Consider the following 20308-nt stretch of genomic DNA (forward strand, 5'->3'; position numbering starts at 1 on the left):
TAACCCCGTCAGAATTTTAAACGTTTCTATGAGGTCTCCTCTCATTCTTCTGAACTCCAGTGAATACAAGCCCAGTTGATCCAGTCTTTCTTGATAGGTCAGTCCCGCCATCCCGGGAATCAGTCTGGTGAACCTTCGCTGCACTCCCTCAATAGCAAGAATGTCCTTCCTTAAGTTAGGAAACTAAAACTGTGCACAATACTCCAGGTGTGGCCTCACCAATGCCCTGTACAACTGTAGCAACACCTCCCTGCCCCTGTACTCAAATCCCCTCGCTATGAAGGCCAACATACCATTTGCCTTCTTAACCGCCTGCTGTACCTGCATGCCAACCTTCAATGACTGATGTACTATGACACCCAGGTCTCGTTGCACCTCCCCTTTTCCTAATCTGTCACCATTCAGATAATAGTCTGTCTCTCTGTTTTTACCACCAAAGTGGATAACCTCACATTTATCCACATTATACTTCATCTGCCATGCATTTGCCCACTCACCTAACCTATCCAAGTCGCTCTGCAGCCTCATAGCATCCTCCTCGCAGCTCACACTGCCACCCAACTTAGTGTCATCCGCAAATTTGGAGATACTACATTTAATCCCCTCGTCTAAATCATTAATGTACAGTGTAAACAGCTGGGGCCCCAGCACAGAACCTTGCGGTACCCCACTAGTCACTGCCTGCCATTCTGAAAAGTACCCGTTTACTCCTACTCTTTGCTTCCTGTCTGACAACCAGTTCTCAATCCATGTCAGCACACTACCCCCAATCCCATGTGCTTTAACTTTGCACATTAATCTCTTGTGTGGGACCTTGTCGAAAGCCTTCTGAAGGTCCAAATACACCACATCAACTGGTTCTCCCTTGTCCACTCTACTGGAAACATCCTCAAAAAATTCCAGAAGTTTTGTCAAGCATGATTTCCCTTTCACAAATCCATGCTGACTTGGACCTATCATGTCACCTCTTTCCAAATGCACTGCTATGACATCCTTAATAATTGATTCCATCATTTTACCCACTACCGATGTCAGGCTGACCGGTCTATAATTCCCTGTTTTCTCTCTCCCTCCTTTTTTAAAAAGTGGGGTTACATTGGCTACCCTCCACTCCATAGGAACTGATCCCGAGTCAATGGAATGTTGGAAAATGACTGTCAATGCATCCGCTATTTCCAAGGCCACCTCCTTAAGTACTCTAGGATGCAGTCCATCAGGCCCTGGGGATTTATCGGCCTTCAATCCCATCAGTTTCCCCAACACAATTTCCCGACTAATAAGGATTTCCCTCAGTTCCTCCTTCTTATTAGACCCTGGCTCTAGTGTGGATGGGGCTCAGGGCTGGTCTGAATGCCTTGTTGCATCACAGTCTCTCAAACATCTTTTTATTCATGATGAATTGGCTAGCGCCAGTGTCCCGTTCCATGGCTACGGGTAAGCCATTCAATTTTAAGTTTCGCATTATAGGTGGACATTTTGTCGAAAATGTGCGCACCCTGTGTACTTCAGCATCTGCCTCCTCTCTCTGAGGCTCGAAATTGCTTTGATCCACCGTGGACCGATCTTCCTCTGCCACGTGGTGGTTAGCAGGTTTTGCAGAGCTTGCAGCTCGTCTGCAAGCTCGTTGGAGGTGCCCCATTGTTCCACAGCTCTTGCAAACATACCCTTTGAAGCAGCATGAATAGGCTGAATGGAAACCTCTACAACGCCAACAAGGTGTGAATTGCCTTGCATTCATCCTTTGTTGGGGACTCTGAGTCATCTGGGTCACCTGAGGCCTGCTGACAGTTGCAGACTCGTGGTTTCTGCCCTGTACATTTCTGCTCGCAAACACAGTTCCAGTTAATTTATGAACATTGCTAGCACTTGTGTGTTGTGAGATTTATTTGGTGTTATCACTGGTGGACATAAACGCCTGTGCTATCGCAATGGCCTTACTGAGGGTCGGTGTCTCTACAGTCAAAAGTTTTCGTAGGATGGTCTCGTGGCCAATGCCCAGTACACGAAAGTCTCTGAGCATCTGCTCCAGGTAGCCATCAAACTCACATTGTTCTGCAAGTCGCCTTAGCTCAGCGACGTAGCTCGCCACTTCCTGACCTTCAGATCGCTGGCACGTGTAGAACTGATACCTCACCATCAGCACGCTCTCCCTCGGGTTAAGATGCTCCCGAACCAATGTACACAGCTCCTCATACGACTTATCTGTGGGTTTCACCGGAGCCAGAAGATTCTTCATGAGGCTGTAGGTTGGTGCCCCGCAGACTGTGAGGAGGACCGCTCTCCTTTTTGCAACGCTTCCTTCTCCGTCCAGCTCGTTGGCTACAAAGTACTGGTCTCGCCGTTCGACATAGGCTTCCCAGTCCTCACCCTCCGAGAACTTCTCCAGGATGCCCACAGTTTGCTGCATCTTTGCGTTGGATTCGTATTCTCGTCGCCAGTTATTGTGTTCCGAACACAGATGAGGCTACACACAGGGAGGTTAAAGTAACAGTGACCTCAGTCTTTAATAAGACACTCCAGAGTGAGGAACAGGCCTTAGGGGCCGGCTTATATACAGTGCTCCCAAGGGATGCTGGGATCCCTTGGGACTTCAGGGGATGAGCTCCCTGGTGGCGGAACATGGGAGTACATGCTTTACAGATACACAACAATAAGGACAACCTCAAAGCCTCCCTGGTAAAGTGCGACACCACCACTGACACCTGGGAGACCCTGGCTGCAGACCGCCCGAGGTGGAGAAAGTCCATCCGGGAGGGTGTTGAGCTCTTCGAGTCTCAACGCAAGGAGTGTGAAGAGGTCAGGCGCAGGCAGCGGAAGGAGCGCGCGGCAAACCAGCCCCACCCACCCCTTCCCCCGACCAATGTCTGTCCCACCTGTAACAGGGTCTGTGACTCTTGTATCGGACTGTTCAGCCACCAGAGAACTCACTTTGGGAGTGGAAGCAAGTCCTCCTCGATCCCGAGGGACTGCCTGTGATGATGAATAATGGACTCCAACATTTTCCCAACCACAGATGTTGGGCTAACTGGTCTATCGTTTCCTGCTTTTTGTCTGCTTCCTTTTTTAAATAGGGGTGTTACATTTGCAGTTTTCCAATCTGCTGGGACCTCCCCAGAATCCAGGGAATTTTGATAAATTACACCCAATGCATCCACTATCCCTGCCGCTACTTCTCTTAAGACCCTAGGATGCAAGCCATCAGGTCCAGGGGATTTATCTGTCTTTAGTCCCATTATCTTACTGAGTACCACCTCCTTAGTGATTGTTAAGTTCCCCCTACACTATAGCCCCTTGACTATCCACCTTTGGGATATTGTTTGTGTCCTCTACCGTAAAGACTGATACTAAATATTTGTTCAGAGTTTCTGCCGTCTCCATGTTCCCCATCACTAATTCCCCGGTCTCATCCTCCAGGGGACCAACATTTAGTTTAGCCACTCTTTTCCTTTTTATATACCGATAGAAACCCTTGCGATCAGTTTTTATATTTCGTGCTTACTTTCAGAGTCGATCTTCACTTTCTTCATCATTTATTTCATCATTCTTTGCTGGCTTTTAAAAGCTTTGCAGTTTTCTGTCCCCCCAGACCCGGGACAGGACACCCCCTCCCCCAAACAGACCCGGGACAGGACCCCCCCCTCCCCCAAACAGACCCGGGACAGGACCCCCCCCTCCCCCAAACAGACCCGGGACAGGACCCCCCCCTCCCCCAAACAGACCCGGGACAGGACACCCCCTCCCCCAAACAGACCCGGGACAGGACCACCCCTCCCCCAAACAGACCCGGGACAGGACCCCCCCTCCCCCAAACAGACCCGGGACAGGACCACCCCTCCCCCAAACAGACCCGGGACAGGACACCCCCTCCCCCAAACAGACCCGGGACAGGACCACCCCTCCCCCAAACAGACCCGGGACAGGACACCCCCTCCCCCAAACAGACCCGGGACAGGACCCCCCCCTCCCCCAAACAGACCCGGGACAGGACACCCCCTCCCCCAAACAGACCCGGGACAGGACACCCCCTCCCCCAAACAGACCCGGGACAGGACCACCCCTCCCCCAAACAGACCCGGGACAGGACACCCCCTCCCCCAAACAGACCTGGGACAGGACCCCCCCTCCTCCCCCCCAGACCCGGGACAGGACCCCCCCTCCCCCAAACAGACCCGGGACAGGACCACCCCTCCCCCAAACAGACCCGGGACAGGACCCCCCCCCCAAACAGACCCGGGACAGGACCCCCCCTCCCCCAAACAGACCCAGGACAGGACCCCCCCCTCCCCCAAACAGACCCGGGACAGGACCCCCCCTCCCCCAAACAGACCCAGGACAGGACCCCCCCCCCAAACAGACCCGGGACAGGACCCCCCCTCCCCCAAACAGACCCAGGACAGGACCCCCCCCCCAAACAGACCCGGGACAGGATCCCCCCCTCCCCCCCCCCCAGACCCGGGACAGGATCCCCCCTCACCCCCCCCCAGACCCGGGACAGGACCCCCCCCTCCCCCAAACAGACCCGGGACAGGACACCCCCTCCCCCAAACAGACCCGGGACAGGACCCCCCCTCCCCCAAACAGACCCGGGACAGGACCACCCCTCCCCCAAACAGACCCGGGACAGGACCCCCCCCTCCCCCAAACAGACCTGGGACAGGACCCCCCCTCCCCCCCCCCAGCCCCGGGACAGGACACCCCCTCCCCCAAACAGACCCGGGACAGGACACCCCCTCACCCCCCCCAGACCCGGGACAGGACCCCCCCTCCCCCAAACAGACCCAGGACAGGACCCCCTCCCCGAAACAGACCCGGGACAGGACACCCCCTCCCCCAAACAGACCCGGGACAGGACCCCCCCCTCCCCCAAACAGACCCGGGACAGGACCACCCCCTCCCCCAAACAGACCAGGGACAGGACCCCCCCCTCCCCCAAACAGACCCAGGACAGGACCCCCCCCTCCCCCAGACCCAGGACAGGACCCCCCCCCCCAAACAGACCCGGGACAGGACACCCCCTCCCCCAAACAGACCCGGGACAGGACCACCCCTCCCCCAAACAGACCCGGGACAGGACACCCCCTCCCCCAAACAGACCCGGGACAGGACACCCCCTCCCCCAAACAGACCCGGGACAGGACCCCCCCTCCCCCAAACAGACCCGGGACAGGACCCCCCCTCCCCCCCCCCAGACCCGGGACAGGACACCCCCTCCCCCAAACAGACCCGGGACAGGACCCCCCCCTCCCCCAAACAGACCCGGGACAGGACCCCCCCTCCCCCAAACAGACCCGGGACAGGACCCCCCCCTCCCCCAAACAGACCCAGGACAGGACCCCCCCCTCCCCCAAACAGACCCGGGACAGGACCCCCCCCCTCCCCCAAACAGACCCAGGACAGGACCCCCCCCTCCCCCAAACAGACCCAGGACAGGACCCCCCCCCCAAACAGACCCGGGACAGGACCGCCCCTCCCACAAACAGACCCGGGACAGGATCCCCCCCTCACCCCACCCCAGACCCGGGACAGGACCCCCCCCTCCCCCAAACAGACCCGGGACAGGACCCCCCTCCCCCAAACAGACCCGGGACAGGACCCCCCCTCCCCCAAACAGACCCGGGACAGGACCCCCCCCCCTCCCCCAGACCCGGGACAGGATCCCCCCCCCAAACAGACCCGGGACAGGACCCCCCCCTCCCCCAAACAGACCCGGGACAGGACCCACCCCTCCCCCAAACAGACCCGGGACAGGACACCCCCTCCCCCCCCCCCCAAACAGACCCGGGACAGGACACCCCCCCTCCCCCAAACAGACCCAGGACAGGACCCCCCCCTCCCCCAAACAGACCCGGGACAGGACCCCACCCTCCCAGACCCGGGACAGGACCCCCCCCTCCCCCAAACAGACCCGGGACAGGACCCCCCCCCCTCCCCCAGACCCGGGACAGGACCCCCCCCCCTCCCCCAAACAGACCCGGGACAGGACCCCCCCCTCCCCCAAACAGACCCGGGACAGGACCCCCCCTCCCCCAAACAGACCCGGGACAGGACCCCCCCTCCCCCAAACAGACCCGGGACAGGACCCCCCCCTCCCCCAAACAGACCCGGGACAGGACCCCCCCCTCCCAGACCCGGGACAGGACCCCCCCCTCCCCCAAACAGACCCAGGACAGGACCCCCCACAAACAGACCCGGGACAGGACCCCCCCCTCCCCCAAACAGACCCGGGACAGGACCCCCCCCTCCCCCAAACAGACCCAGGACAGGACCCCCCACAAACAGACCCGGGACAGGACCCCCCCCCCCAGACCCGGGACAGGACCCCCCCAGACCCGGGGTAGGACACCCCCCCCCCAGACATGGGGTAGGACCCCCCCAGACCCGGGGTAGGACACCCCCCCCCCAGACATGGGGTAGGACACACCCCCCCCCCCAGACCCGGGGTAGGACACACCCCCCCCCCCCCAGACCCGGGGTAGAACCCCTCCAGACCCGGGGTAGGACACCCCCCCCCCAGACCCGGGACAGGACCCCCCCAGACCCGGGGTAGGACCCCCCCAGACCCGGGGTAGGACCCCCCCAGACCCGGGGTAGGACCCAGACTCAATCACAGCCACGTTAGAGTAAATGTGCCGAGGTGGAGAGAGCCACCATTGATTATGAGAAATGGTGAAAGGACAGTGGAGGACTGGAGAGCTGCAGATGTTACACCCCTGTCCGGTGGACACAGTCGGCTGAAGGTGGGTGATGGGGAACATGTTACAGCAGGAATCCAGGGCACAATTCTTTGGCATTTAGAAAAGTATGTGCAATAACTCTGGTCTTTGTAAAAAGCTAGCACCGATTTGTTAAAGGCAATTCATGTTTGACTAACTTGATCGGGTTCTTTGATTCAGTAACGGAGTGGGTCGATGAGGGCAGTGCGGTTGATGTTGTGTATATAGATTTCCAATAGGTGTTTGATAAAGTGCCACATAAAAGACTGATTGGGGATTAAAGCCCACGGCATTAAAGGGACAGTGGCCAGCAGCGATAGCGAGAATAAGGCCTGAGTGAGGCCTGAGCGGGGTCTGAGTGGGATCTGAGCGAGAGCGGGGCCTGAGTGAGGCCTGAGCGGGGTCTGAGTGGGGTCTGAGCGAGAGCGGGGCCTGAGTGAGGCCTGAGCGGGGCTTGAGTGGGATCTGAGCGAGAGCGGGGCCTGAGTGGGGCCTGAGCGAGAGCGGGGCTTGAGTGGGGTCTGAGTGAGAGCGGGGCCTGAGTGGGGCCTGAGTGGGGTCTGAGTGAGAGCGGGGCCTGAGTGGGGCCTGAGCGAGAGCGGGGCTTGAGTGGGGTCTGAGTGAGAGCGGGGCCTGAGTGGGGCCTGAGTGGGGTCTGAGTGAGAGCGGGGCCTGAGTGGGGTCTGAGTGGGGTCTGAGCGAGAGCGGGGCCTGAGTGGGGTCTGAGTGGGGTCTGAGCGAGAGCGGGGCCTGAGTGGGGTCTGAGTGGGGTCTGAGCGAGAGCGGGGCCTGAGTGGGGCCTGAGCGAGAGTGGGGCTTGAGTGGGGTCTGAGTGAGAGCGGGGCCTGAGCGGGGTCTGAGTGGGGTCTGAGCGAGAGCGGGGCCTGAGTGGGGCCTGAGTGGGGTCTGAGCGAGAGCGGGGCCTGAGTGGGGCCTGAGTGAGAGCGGGGCCTGAGTGGGGCCTGAGTGGGGTCTGAGCGAGAGCGGGGCCTGAGTGGGGCCTGAGTGGGGTCTGAGCGAGAGCGGGGCCTGAGTGGGGCCTGAGTGGGGTCTGAGTGAGAGCGGGGCCTGAGTGGGGCCTGAGTGGGGTCTGAGCGAGAGCGGGGCCTGAGTGGGGCCTGAGTGGGGTCTGAGCGAGAGCGGGGCCTGAGTGGGGCCTGAGTGGGGTCTGAGTGAGAGCGGGGCCTGAGTGAGGCCTGAGTGGGGTCTGAGCGAGAGCAGGGCCTGAGTGGGGTCTGAGCGAGAGCGGGGCCTGAGTGGGGTCTGAGTGAGAGCGGGGCCTGAGTGGGGTCTGAGCGAGAGCGGGGCCTGAGTGGGGTCTGAGTGAGAGCGGGGCCTGAGTGGGGTCTGAGCGAGAGCGGGGCTTGAGTGGGGTCTGAGCGAGAGCGGGGCCTGAGTGGGGCCTGAGTGGGGTCTGAGCGAGAGCGGGGCCTGAGTGGGGTCTGAGTGGGGTCTGAGCGAGAGCGGGACCTGAGTGGGGTCTGAGCGAGAGCGGGGCCTGAGTGGGGCCTGAGTGGGGTCTGAGCGAGAGCGGGGCCTGAGTGGGGTCTGAGCGAGAGCGGGGCCTGAGTGGGGCCTGAGTGGGGTCTGAGCGAGAGCGGGGCCTGAGTGGGGCCTGAGTGGGGTCTGAGCGAGAGCGGGGCCTGAGTGGGGTCTGAGCGAGAGCGGGGCCTGAGTGGGGCCTGAATGGGGCCTGAGCGAGAGCGGGGCCTGAGCGGGCAGGGCCTGAGCGAGAGCAGGGCCTGAGTGGGGTCTGAGCGAGAGCGGGGCCTGAGTGGGGCCTGAGTGGGGTCTGAGCGAGAGCGGGGCCTGAGTGGGGCCTGAATGGGGCCTGAGCGAGAGCGGGGCCTGAGTGGGGCCTGAATGGGGCCTGAGCGAGAGCGGGGCCTGAGCGGGCAGGGCCTGAGCGAGAGCAGGGCCTGAGTGGGGCCTGAATGGGGCCTGAGCGAGAGCGGGGCCTGAGCGGGCAGGGCCTGAGCGAGAGCAGGGCCTGAGTGGGGTCTGAGCGAGAGCGGGGCCTGAGTGGGGCCTGAGTGGGGCCTGAGCGAGAGCGGGGCCTGAGCGAGAGCGGGGCCTGAGTGGGGCCTGAGTGGGGCCTGAGCGAGAGCGGGGCCTGAGCGGGCAGGGCCTGAGCGGCGGGGTACAGGGAACACCGTCCAAGGCCCAGTGCAGGAGCCATCGGGAGCCAACCAGAGAGGGCGACACAATCAACGTGTGATGTCACACGACAGCGGGTAAGTGATTGGCTGGTTGGTGAGTGAGTATTTCTCTTTTTTTTTCTAAACTTGGGCATTGATTTAAATCAAGAGCCACGATTAAACATTAAACATAGACATTTGATATTTCAACTGAAATAGGGAATGAATGAAATACAATCCAATAGAGATGGGCGGCAGGCCATGTGTTGCAGCTGGTGAGCACCAGTGAGGTCCACGGTGACCAGGTCTGCAGCGAGTGTTGGCGGCTCGAGGAATTTCGGCTCGGTGTTGATGAGCTGGGGTCTGAGCTTCAGACATTGTGTGACATCAGGGAGGGGGACGGTTACCTGGACACTGTGTTCCAGGAGGCAGTCACACCCCTTGGGTTAAACATAGACACATAGAAAATAGGTGCAGGAGTCGGCCATTCGGCCCTTCGAGCCTGCACCGCCATTCAATGAGATCATGGCTGATCATTCCCTCAGTACCCCTTGCCTGCTTTCTCGCCATACCCCTTGATCCCCCGAGTAGTAAGGACTACAGCTAACTCCTTTTTGAATATATTTAGTGAATTGGTATCAACAACTTTCTGTGGTAGAGAATTCCACAGGTTCACCACTCTCTGGGTGAAGAAGTTTCTCCGCATCTCGGTCCTAAATGGCTTACCCCTTATCCTTAGACTGTGACCCCTGGTTCTGGACTTCCCCAACATCGGGAACATTCTTCCCGCATCTAACCTGTCTAAACCCGTCAGAATTTTATATGTATCTATGAGATCCCCTCTCATCCTTCTAAACTCCAGTGAATACAGCCCAGTTGATCCTGTCTCTCCTCATCTGACAGTACTGCCATCCCGGGAATCAGTCTGGTGAACCTTCGCTGCACTCCCTCAATAGCAAGAATGTCCTTCCTCAGATTAGGAGACCAAAACTGAACACAATATTCCAGGTGAGACCTCACCAAGGCCCTGAACAACTGCAGTAAGACCTCCCTGCTCCGATACTCAAATCCCCTCGCTATGAAGGCCAACATACCATTTGCCTTCTTCACCGCCTGCTGTACCTGCATGTCAACTTTCAATGACTGATGAACCATGACACCCAGGTCTCGTTGCACCTCCCCTTTTCCTAATCTGCCGCCATTCAGATAATATTCTGCCTTCCTGTTTTTACCATCTGTTTTTACCACCGGATACAAAAAGGGTCGGAGGGTCTAGTAAGGAGGAGGAACTGAGGAAAATCCTTATTAGTCGGAAAATTGTGTTGGGGAAATTGATGGGATTGAAGGCCGATAAATCCCCAGGGCCTGATGGACTGCATCCCAGAGTACTTAAGGAGGTGGCCTTGGAAATAGCGGATGCATTGACAGTCATTTTCCAACATTCCATTGACTCTGGATCAGTTCCTATGGAGTGGAGGGTAGCCAATGTAACCCCACTTTTTAAAAAAGGAGGGAGAGAGAAAACAGGGAATTATAGACCGGTCAGCCTGACATCAGTAGTGGGTAAAATGATGGAATCAATTATTAAGGATGTCATAGCAGTGCATTTGGAAAGAGGTGACATGATAGGTCCAAGTCAGCATGGATTTGTGAAAGGGAAATCATGCTTGACAAATCTTCTGGAATTTTTTCAGGATGTTTCCAGTAGAGTGGACAAGGGAGAACCAGTTGATGTGGTATATTTGGACTTTCAGAAGGCTTTTGACAAGGTCCCACACAAGAGATTGATGTGCAAAGTTAGAGCACATGGGATTGGGGGTAATGTGCTGACATTGATTGAGAACTGGTTGTCAGACAGGAAGCAAAGAGTAGGAGTAAACGGGTACTTTTCAGAATGGCAGGCAGTGACTAGTGGGGTACCGCAAGGTTCTGTGCTGGGGCCCCAGCTGTTTACACTGTACATTGATGATTTAGACGAGGGGATTAAATGTAGTATCTCCAAATTTGCGGATGACACTAAGTTGGATGGCAGTGTGAGCTGCGAGGAGGATGCTATGAGGCTGCAGAGCGACTTGGATAGGTTAGGTGAGCGGGCAAATGCATGGCAGATGAAGTATAATGTGGATAAATGTGAGGTTATCCACTTTGGTGGTAAAAACAGAGAGACAGACGATTATCTGAATGGTGACAGATTAGGAAAAGGGGAGGTGCAAAGAGACCTCGGTGTCAAGGTACATCAGTCATTGAAGGTTGGCATGCAGGTACAGCAGGCGGTTAAGAAAGCAAATGGCATGTTGGCCTTCATAGCGAGGGGATTTGAGTACAGGGGCAGGGAGGTGTTGCTACAGTTGTACAGGGCCTTGGTGAGGCCACACCTGGAGTATTGTGTACAGTTTTGGTCTCCTAACCTGAGGAAGGACATTCTTGCTATTGAGGGAGTGCAGCGAAGGTTCACCAGACTGATTCCCGGGATGGCGGGACTGACCTATCAAGAAAGACTGGATCAACTGGGCTTGTATTCACTGGAGTTCAGAAGAATGAGAGGGGATCTCATAGAAATGTTTAAACTTCTGACGGGATTGGACAGGTTAGATACAGGAAGAATGTTCCCAATGTTGGGGAAGTCCAGAACCAGGGGTCACAGTCTAAGGATAAGGGGTAAGCCATTTAGGACCGAGATGAGGAGAAACTTCTTCACCCAGAGAGTGGTGAACCTGTGGAATTCTCTACCACAGAAAGTTGTTGAGGCCAATTCACTAAATATATTCAAAAAGGAGTTAGATGAGGTCCTTACTACTAGGGGAATCAAGGGGTATGATGAGAAAGCAGGAATGGGATACTGAAGTTGCATGTTCAGCCATGAACTCATTGAATGGTGGTGCAGGCTAGAAGGGCCGAATGGCCTACTCCTGCACCTATTTTCTATGTTCCTATGTTTCTATCAAAGTGGATAACTGACATTAATCGACATTATACTGCATCTGCCATGTATTTACTCACTCACCTAACCAATTAAATCATTCAAATTTGCTCATTTAAAAAGACACAGATTAATCAAAGACAGTCAGCACAGATTTGTTAAGTGAAGGTTGTGTCTGACTAACTTAATTGAATTTTTTGAGAAGGTAACCAGGAGGGTCGATGAGGGCAGTGTGTACGATGTAGTGTATATGGACTTTTGATAAGGTCCCACATGACAGGCTGGTCACGAAGATTAAATCCCATGGGATCCAGGGCACAGTGACAAGTTTGATCCAAAATTGTCTCAGAGGCAGGAAGCAAAGGGTAATGGTTGGTGGGTGTTTTTGACTGTAAGGCTGTATCCAGTGGGGTTCCACAGGGCTCAGTATTGGGTCCCTTGCTTTTTGTGGTATATTGCTGTTCCCCTTTTACAAGCCCGCACTATTTCCTGGTTTATACTCCGTCCAACAGTGTAGCTACTGTTAGGGGGCCTATAGACTACGCCCACCAGTGACTTTTTCCCCTTACTATTCCTTATCTCCACCCAAACTGATTCAACATCCTGATCCACTGAGCCAATATCGTTTCTCACTAACGCACTGATGCCATCCTTTATTGACAGAACTATCCCACCTCCCTTTCCTTTCTATCTGTCCTTCCGAATTGTCAAACACCCCTGAATATTCAGTTCCCAGTCCTGGTCACCTTGCGACCACGTCTCTGTAATGGCGATCAGATCAGACCCATTTGTATCTCTTTGTGCCGCCAACTCGTCTATCTTGTTAGGAACGCTGTGTGCATTCAGATAAAGAGCTTTTGAATGTGTTTTTTCCCTGCTCACAAATCTGTTCTGCACGCTCTCTGAGCCCCTCACATCCTTCCTAAAGTGCGGTTCCCAGAATCAGACACAATCAGGACTGATAGACCTCTGATATCTCACAGGATCCTTACTGGCTGAGCCGCGCACTCGCTGAAACTCTGGACGCTGATTGGCTCCATTTTGGGGACACGATTTTGTCCCATTCTCCACTTCCGGTTTCTTCCTCGTCAATTCGTCCAAGAAAGTCTGAAAGAGAAAAACGTCAGCTATCCCAGTTCGCCAATGAGAAGACAGCTATCCCAGCTGGCCAATGAGGAGACAGCTATCCCAGCTGGCCAATGAGGAGACAGCTATCCCAGCTGGCCAATGAGAAGACAGTTATCCCAGCTGGCCAATGAGGAGACAGCTGTCCCAGCTGGCCAATGAGGAGACAGCTGTCCCAGCTGGCCAATGAGGAGACAGTTATCCCAGCTGGCCAATGAGGAGATAGCTATCCCAGCTGGCCAATGAGACAGCTATCCCAGCTGGCCAATGAGGAGACAGCTATCCCAGCTGGCCAATGAGAAGACAGCTATCTCAGCTGGTCAATGAGGAGACAGCTGTCCCTGCTGGCCAATGGGGAGACAGCTATCCAAGCTGGCCAATGAGGAGACAGCATTTCAGATTTTATGAATAAGATAAAACGAGAGACTATAAATTTGTGCAAGTCACAGGTTGGCCCACAGTTAGAGACTGGGGCAGTGTGGGGCCCACAGTTAGAGACTGGGGCAGTGTGAGGCCCACAGTTAGAGACTGGGGCAGTGTGGGGCAGTGTGGGGCCCACAGTTAGAGACTGGGGCAGTGTGGGGCCCACAGTTAGAGACTGGGGCAGTGTGGGGCCCACAGTTAGAGACTGGGGCAGTGTGGGGCCCACAGTTAGAGACTGGGGCAGTGTGAGGCCCACAGTTAGAGACTGGGGCAGTGTGGGGCCCACAGTTAGAGACTGGGGCAGTGTGAGGCCCACAGTTAGAGACTGGGGCAGTGTGGGGCCCACAGTTAGAGACTGGGGCAGTGTGGGGCCCACAGTTAGAGACTGGGGCAGTGTGGGGCCCACAGTTAGAGACTGGGGCAGTGTGGGGCCCACAGTTAGAGACTGGGGCAGTGTGGGGCCTACAGTTAGAGACTGGGGCAGTGTGGGGCCCACAGTTAGAGACTGGGGCAGTGTGGGGCCCACAGTTAGAGACTGGGGCAGTGTGGGGCCCACAGTTAGAGACTGGGGCAGTGTGGGGCCCACAGTTAGAGACTGGGGCAGTGTGAGGCCCACAGTTAGAGACTGGGGCAGTGTGGGGCCCACAGTTAGAGACTGGGGCAGTGTGAGGCCCACAGTTAGAGACTGGGGCAGTGTGAGGCCCACAGTTAGAGATTGTGGCCCACAGTTAGAGACTGGGGCAGTGTGGGGCCCACAGTTAGAGACTGGGGCAGTGTGGGGCCCACAGTTAGAGACTGGGGCAGTGTGAGGCCCACAGTTAGAGACTGGGGCAGTGTGGGGCCCACAGTTAGAGACTGGGGCCCACAGTTAGAGACTGGGGCAGTGTGAGGCCCACAGTTAGAGACTGGGGCAGTGTGGGGCCCACAGTTAGAGACTGGGGCAGTGTGGGGCCCACAGTTAGAGACTGGGGCAGTGTGAGGCCCACAGTTAGAGACTGGGGCAGTGTGAGGCCCACAGTTAGAGACTGGGGCAGTGTGAGGCCCACAGTTAGAGACTGGGGCAGTGTGAGGCCCACAGTTAGAGACTGGGGCCCACAGTTAGAGACTGGGGCAGTGTGAGGCCCACAGTTAGAAACTGGGGCAGTGTGAGGCCCACAGTTAGAGACTGGGGCAGTGTGGGGCCCACAGTTAGAGACTGTGGCCCACAGTTAGAGACTGGGGCAGTGTGGGGCCCACAGTTAGAGACTGGGGCAGTGTGGGGCCCACAGTTAGAGACTGGGGCAGTGTGGGGCTCACAGTTAGAGACTGGGGCAGTGTGGGGCCCACAGTTAGAGACTGGGGCAGTGTGGGGCCCACAGTTAGAGACTGGGGCAGTGTGGGGCCCACAGTTAGAGACTGGGGCAGTGTGGGGCCCACAGTTAGAGACTGGGGCAGTGTGGGGCCCACAGTTAGAGACTGGGGCAGTGTGGGGCCCACAGTTAGAGACTGGGGCAGTGTGGGGCCCACAGTTAGAGACTGGGGCAGTGTGGGGCCCACAGTTAGAGACTGGGGCAGTGTGAGGCCCACAGTTAGAGACTGGGGCAGTGTGGGGCCCACAGTTAGAGACTGGGGCAGTGTGAGGCCCACAGTTAGAGACTGGGGCAGTGTGGGGCCCACAGTTAGAGACTGGGGCAGTGTGAGGCCCACAGTTAGAGATTGTGGCCCACAGTTAGAGACTGGGGCAGTGTGGGGCCCACAGTTAGAGACTGGGGCAGTGTGGGGCCCACAGTTAGAGACTGGGGCAGTGTGAGGCCCACAGTTAGAGACTGGGGCAGTGTGGGGCCCACAGTTAGAGACTGGGGCCCACAGTTAGAGACTGGGGCAGTGTGAGGCCCACAGTTAGAGACTGGGGCAGTGTGGGGCCCACAGTTAGAGACTGGGGCAGTGTGAGGCCCACAGTTAGAGACTGGGGCAGTGTGAGGCCCACAGTTAGAGACTGGGGCAGTGTGAGGCCCACAGTTAGAGACTGGGGCAGTGTGAGGCCCACAGTTAGAAACTGGGGCAGTGTGAGGCCCACAGTTAGAGACTGGGGCAGTGTGGGGCCCACAGTTAGAGACTGTGGCCCACAGTTAGAGACTGGGGCAGTGTGGGGCCCACAGTTAGAGACTGGGGCAGTGTGGGGCCCACAGTTAGAGACTGGGGCAGTGTGGGGCTCACAGTTAGAGACTGGGGCAGTGTGAGGCCCACAGTTAGAGACTGGGGCAGTGTGGGGCCCACAGTTAGAGACTGGGGCAATGTGGGGCCCACAGTTAGAGACTGGGGCAGTGTGGGGCCCACAGTTAGAGACTGGGGCAGTGTGGGGCCCACAGTTAGAGACTGGGGCAGTGTGGGGCCCACAGTTAGAGACTGGGGCAGTGTGAGGCCCACAGTTAGAGACTGGGGCAGTGTGGGGCCCACAGTTAGAGACTGGGGCAGTGTGAGGCCCACAGTTAGAGACTGGGGCAGTGTGGGGCCCACAGTTAGAGACTGGGGCAGTGTGGGGCCCACAGTTAGAGACTGGGGCAGTGTGAGGCCCACAGTTAGAGACTGGGGCAGTGTGAGGCCCACAGTTAGAGACTGGGGCAGTGTGGGGCCCACAGTTAGAGACTGGGGCAGTGTGGGGCCCACAGTTAGAGACTGGGGCAGTGTGAGGCCCACAGTTAGAGACTGGGGCAGTGGGAGTCCCACAGTTAGAGACTGGGGCAGTGTGGGGCCCACAGTTAGAGACTGGAGCAGTGTGGGGCCCCATTCCAGAAAGGACATTAAATCCGCGGAGAGTGGACAGCATGGGTTCACCAGGAGGATGCTAGGGATGGGAGACTTGAGTTATGAGGCAAGACTTGAGCAGAGAAGGTGAATTGGAGATTTGGGATTGATACAGGGTTATGGAGAGAGCGGGGCAGTGGGATTAGTTTGGGATTGATACAGGGCCATGGGGAGAGAGCGGGGCAGTGGGATTAGTTTGTCATTAGTTTGGGATTGATACAGGGCCATGGGGAGAGAGCGGGGCAGTGGGATTAGTTTGTCATTAGTTTGGGATTGATACAGGGCTATGGGGAGAGAGCGGGGCAGTGGGATTATTTTGGGATTGATACAAGGCTATGGGGAGAGAGCGGGGCAGTGGGATTAGTTTGGGATTAGTTTGGGATTGATACAGGGCCATGGGGAGAGAGCGGGGCAGTGGGATTAGTTTGGGATTAGTTTGGGATTGATACAGGGCTATGGGGAGAGAGCGGGGCAGTGGGATTAGTTTGGGATTGATACAGGGCTATGGGGAGAGAGCGGGGCAGTGGGATTAGTTTGGGATTGATACAGGGCTATGGGGAGAGAGCGGGGCAGTGGGATTTGTTTGAGTCAGTTTGTGCCCAGTGTGAAGGTGAGGGTCTCAATGTCCCACTCACACGGGGTGAGAGCAATGGGTTTTACTGGGACCAGCTCTGAGGCTGAGACTCAGGCGATCTGCCCCCTCTGTGATCCCCACCACGTGAGCCCCGCCCCCTCAGGGGTCCCAGCACTGAGCCCCGCCCCCTCAGTGAGCCCCGCCCCTCAGGGGTCCCAGCACTGAGCCCCGCCCCCTCAGTGAGCCCCGCCCCTCAGGGGTCCCAGCACTGAGCCCCGCCCCCTCAGTGAGCCCCGCCCCTCAGGGGTCCCAGCACTGAGCCCCGCCCCCTCAGTGAGCCCCGCCCCTCAGGGGTCCCAGCACTGAGCCCCGCCCCCTCAGTGAGCCCCGCCCCCTCAGGGGTCCCAGCACTGAGCCCCGCCCCCTCAGTGAGCCCCGCCCCCTCAGGGGTCCCAGCACTGAGCCCCGCCCCCTCAGTGAGCCCCGCCCCCTCAGGGGTCCCAGCACTGAGCCCCGCCCCCTGCGGTGAGTGTGGGAGTCGAGGCTGGAAGCGATTTGACAGCACAGGCCGACACAATGAGCTAAGCTTTGGGCAAGGCCTTGAGCCTCAGACGTGGGGTGAGGAATCCTTACCGTGTGCTCTGATAGCAGCTCTTCCATCTGCACAATGTCATCTGGCATGGACTCCTGCTCTCTGAGACTCAGTGACTCTGTTGCTGCTGATATCCAATCCTGCAGACGCTCCATGTCCTGGCGCTCCGAGGCTAGGGACAGCAAAGCCGCCTCAATCCGATCTCCCTGCCGCCCAGCCCAACTCATCACCTGCAATCACATAAACATCTGGCTCACACCATCACCTCCACCAGCTCTCCTCATCACAACAAGACCCGCACTGCCTTTGGGCCCAGTCTATCCCCAAACCTTTCCTGTCTCACACAGTCATTGTTTATTTGTTCCTGGCACGTGGATATCACTGGCAAGGCCGGCATTTATTGCCCATCACTAATGGCCCCGTGAGAAGGTGGTGGTGAGCTCCTTCTTGAACCGCTGCAGTCCGTGTGGTGAAGGTGCTCCCACAGTGCTGTTAGGGAGGGAGTTCCAGGATTGTGACCCAGCGACGATGGAGGAACGGCCGATATATTTCCCAGTCGGGACGGTGTGTGACTGGGAGGGGAACGTGGAGGGGGTGGTGTTCCCATGTACCTGCTGCCCTTGTCCTGCTAGGTGGTAGAGGTCGCGGGTTTGGGAGGTGCTGTTGAAGAAGCCTTGGTGAGTTGCTGCAGTGCATCTTGTAGATGGTGCACACTGCAGCCAGGGGGCGCCGGTGGTGGAGGGAGTGAGTGTTGGAGGTGATGGAGGGAGTGAATGTTGGAGGTGGTGGAGGGAGTGAGTGTTGGAGGTGGTGGAGGGAGTGAGTGTTGGAGGTGAGGGATGGAGTGAGTGTTGAAGGTGATGGAGGGAGTGAGTGTTGGAGGTGGTGGAGGGAGTGAGTGTTGAAGGTGGTGGAGGGAGTGAGTGTTGGAGGTGGTGGAGGAGTGAGTGTTGGAGGTGATGGAGGGAGTGAGTGTTGGAGGTGGTGGAGGGAGTGAGTGTTGGAGGGAGTGAATGTTGGAGGTGGTGGAGGGAGTGAGTGTTGGAGGGAGTGAGTGTTGGAGGTGGTGGAGGGAGTGAGTGATGGAGGGAGTGAGTGTTGGAGGTGGTGGAGGGAGTGAGTGTTGAAAGTGGTGGAGGGAGTGAGTGTTGGAGGTGGTGGAGGGAGTGAGTGTTGGAGGTGGGGGAGGGAGTGAGTGTTGGAGGTGGGGGAGGGAGTGAGTGTGGAGGTGGTGGAGGGAGTGAGTGTTGGAGGTGGGGGAGGGAGTGAGTGTTGGAGGTGGGTGAGGGAGTGAGTGTTGGAGGTGGTGGAGGGAGTGAGTGTTGGAGGTGGTGGAGGGAGTGAGTGTTGGAGGTGGTGGAGGGAGTGAGTGTTGGAGGTGGTGGAGGGAGTGAGTGTTGGAGGTGGTGGAGGGAGTGAGTGTTGGAGGTGGTGGAGGGAGTGAGTGTTGGAGGTGGTGGAGGGAGTGAGTGTTGGAGGTGGGGGAGGGAGTGAGTGTTGGAGGTGGTGGAGGGAGTGAGTGTTGGAGGTGGTGGAGGGAGTGAGTGTTGGAGGTGGGGGAGGGAGTGAGTGTTGGAGGTGGGGGAGGGGGTGAGTGTTGGAGGTGGTGGAGGGAGTGAGTGTTGGAGGTGGTGGAGGGAGTGAGTGTTGGAGGTCGTGGAGGGAGTGAGTGTTGGAAGTGGTGGAGGGAGTGGGTGTTGGAGGTGGGGGAGGGAGTGAGTGTTGGAGGTGGGGGAGGGGGTGAGTGTTGGAGGTGCTGGAGGGGGTGAGTGTTGGAGGTGGGGGAGGGAGTGAGTGTTGGAGGTGGTGGAGGGAGTGAGTGTTGGAGGGGGTGGAGGGGGTGAGTGTTGGAGGTGGTGGAGGGAGTGAGTGTTGGAGGTGGTGGAGGGAGTGAGTGTTGGAGGTCGTGGAGGGAGTGAGTGTTGGAGGTGGTGGATGGAGTGAGTGTTGGAGGTGGGGGAGGCAGTGAGTGTTGGAGGTGGTGGAGGGAGTGAGTGTTGGAGGTGGTGGAGGGAGTGAGTGTTGGAGGTGGTGGAGGGAGTGAGTGTTGGAGGTGGTGGAGGGAGTGAGTGTTGGAGGTGGTGGGGGGAGTGAGTGTTGGAGGTGGGGGAGGGAGTGAGTGTTGGAGGTGGTGGAGGGAGTGAGTGTTGGAGGTGGTGGAGGGAGTGAGTGTTGGAGGTGGTGGAGGGAGTGAGTGTTGGAGGTGGTGGAGGGAGTGAGTGTTGGAGGGGGTGGAGGGAGTGAGTGTTGGAGGTGGTGGAGGGAGTGAGTGTTGGAGGTGGTGGGGGGAGTGAGTGTTGGAGGTGGTGGAGGGAGTGAGTGTTGGAGGTGGTGGAGGGAGTGAGTGTTGGAGGTGGTGGAGGGAGTGAGTGTTGGAGGTGGTGGAGGGAGTGAGTGTTGGAGGTGGTGGAAAGGAGTGAGTGTTGGAGGTGGGGTGGGAGGGAGTGAGTGTTGGAGGTGGTGGAGGGAGTGAGTGTTGGAGGTGGTGGAGGGAGTGAGTGTTGGAGGTGGTGGAGGGAGTGAGTGTTGGAGGTGGGGGAGGGAGTGAGTGTTGGAGGTGGTGGAGGGAGTGAGTGTTGGAGGTGGTGGAGGGAGTGAGTGTTGGAGGTGGTGGAGGGAGTGAGTGTTGGAGGTGGTGGAGGGAGTGAGTGTTGGAGGTGGTTGGAGGGGAGTGAGTGTTGGAGGTGGTGGAGGGAGTGAGTGTTGGAGGTGGTGGGGGGAGTGAGTGTTGGAGGTGGGGGAGGGAGTGAGTGTTGGAGGTGGTGGAGGGAGTGAGTGTTGGAGGTGGTGGGAGGAGTGAGTGTTGGAGGTGGTGGAGGGAGTGAGTGTTGGAGGTGGTGGAGGGAGTGAGTGTTGGAGGTGGGGGAGGGGTGAGTGTTGGAGGTGGTGGAGGGAGTGAGTGTTGGAGGTGGTGGAGGGAGTGAGTGTTGGAGGTGGTGGAGGGAGTGAGTGTTGGAGGTGGGGGAGGGAGTGAGTGTTGGAGGTGGGGGAGGGGGTGAGTGTTGGAGGTGGTGGAGGGGGGTGAGTGTTGGAGGTGGG

The 20308-nt window shown here is 57.8% G+C and overlaps 1 protein-coding gene across 2 annotated transcripts in view; it reads right to left on the minus strand.

Moving 5' to 3' along the window:
• LOC139254497 (microtubule-actin cross-linking factor 1, isoforms 6/7-like) overlaps positions 1 to 17495 on the minus strand; it is a 75300-nt gene extending 57805 nt beyond the window's left edge. The window contains exons 1-2 of one of the 2 annotated variants that reach the window (XM_070873712.1): positions 17311 to 17495; positions 12764 to 12878 (exon numbers count right to left, since the gene is read on the minus strand). In XM_070873712.1, coding sequence (XP_070729813.1) covers positions 12764 to 12878; positions 17311 to 17424 — 229 coding nt within the window. In that variant the 5' untranslated portion in view covers positions 17425 to 17495. Of the gene's footprint in view, positions 1 to 12721; positions 12879 to 17310 lie in introns of both variants that reach the window. The other variant, XM_070873711.1, reaches the window with a different exon arrangement.
• Positions 17496 to 20308: the final 2813 nt, after the last annotated feature.

The sequence above is a fragment of the Pristiophorus japonicus genome, unplaced genomic scaffold (genome assembly GCF_044704955.1).
Source record: "Pristiophorus japonicus isolate sPriJap1 unplaced genomic scaffold, sPriJap1.hap1 HAP1_SCAFFOLD_554, whole genome shotgun sequence".
Taxonomy (NCBI): Eukaryota; Metazoa; Chordata; class Chondrichthyes; family Pristiophoridae; genus Pristiophorus; species Pristiophorus japonicus.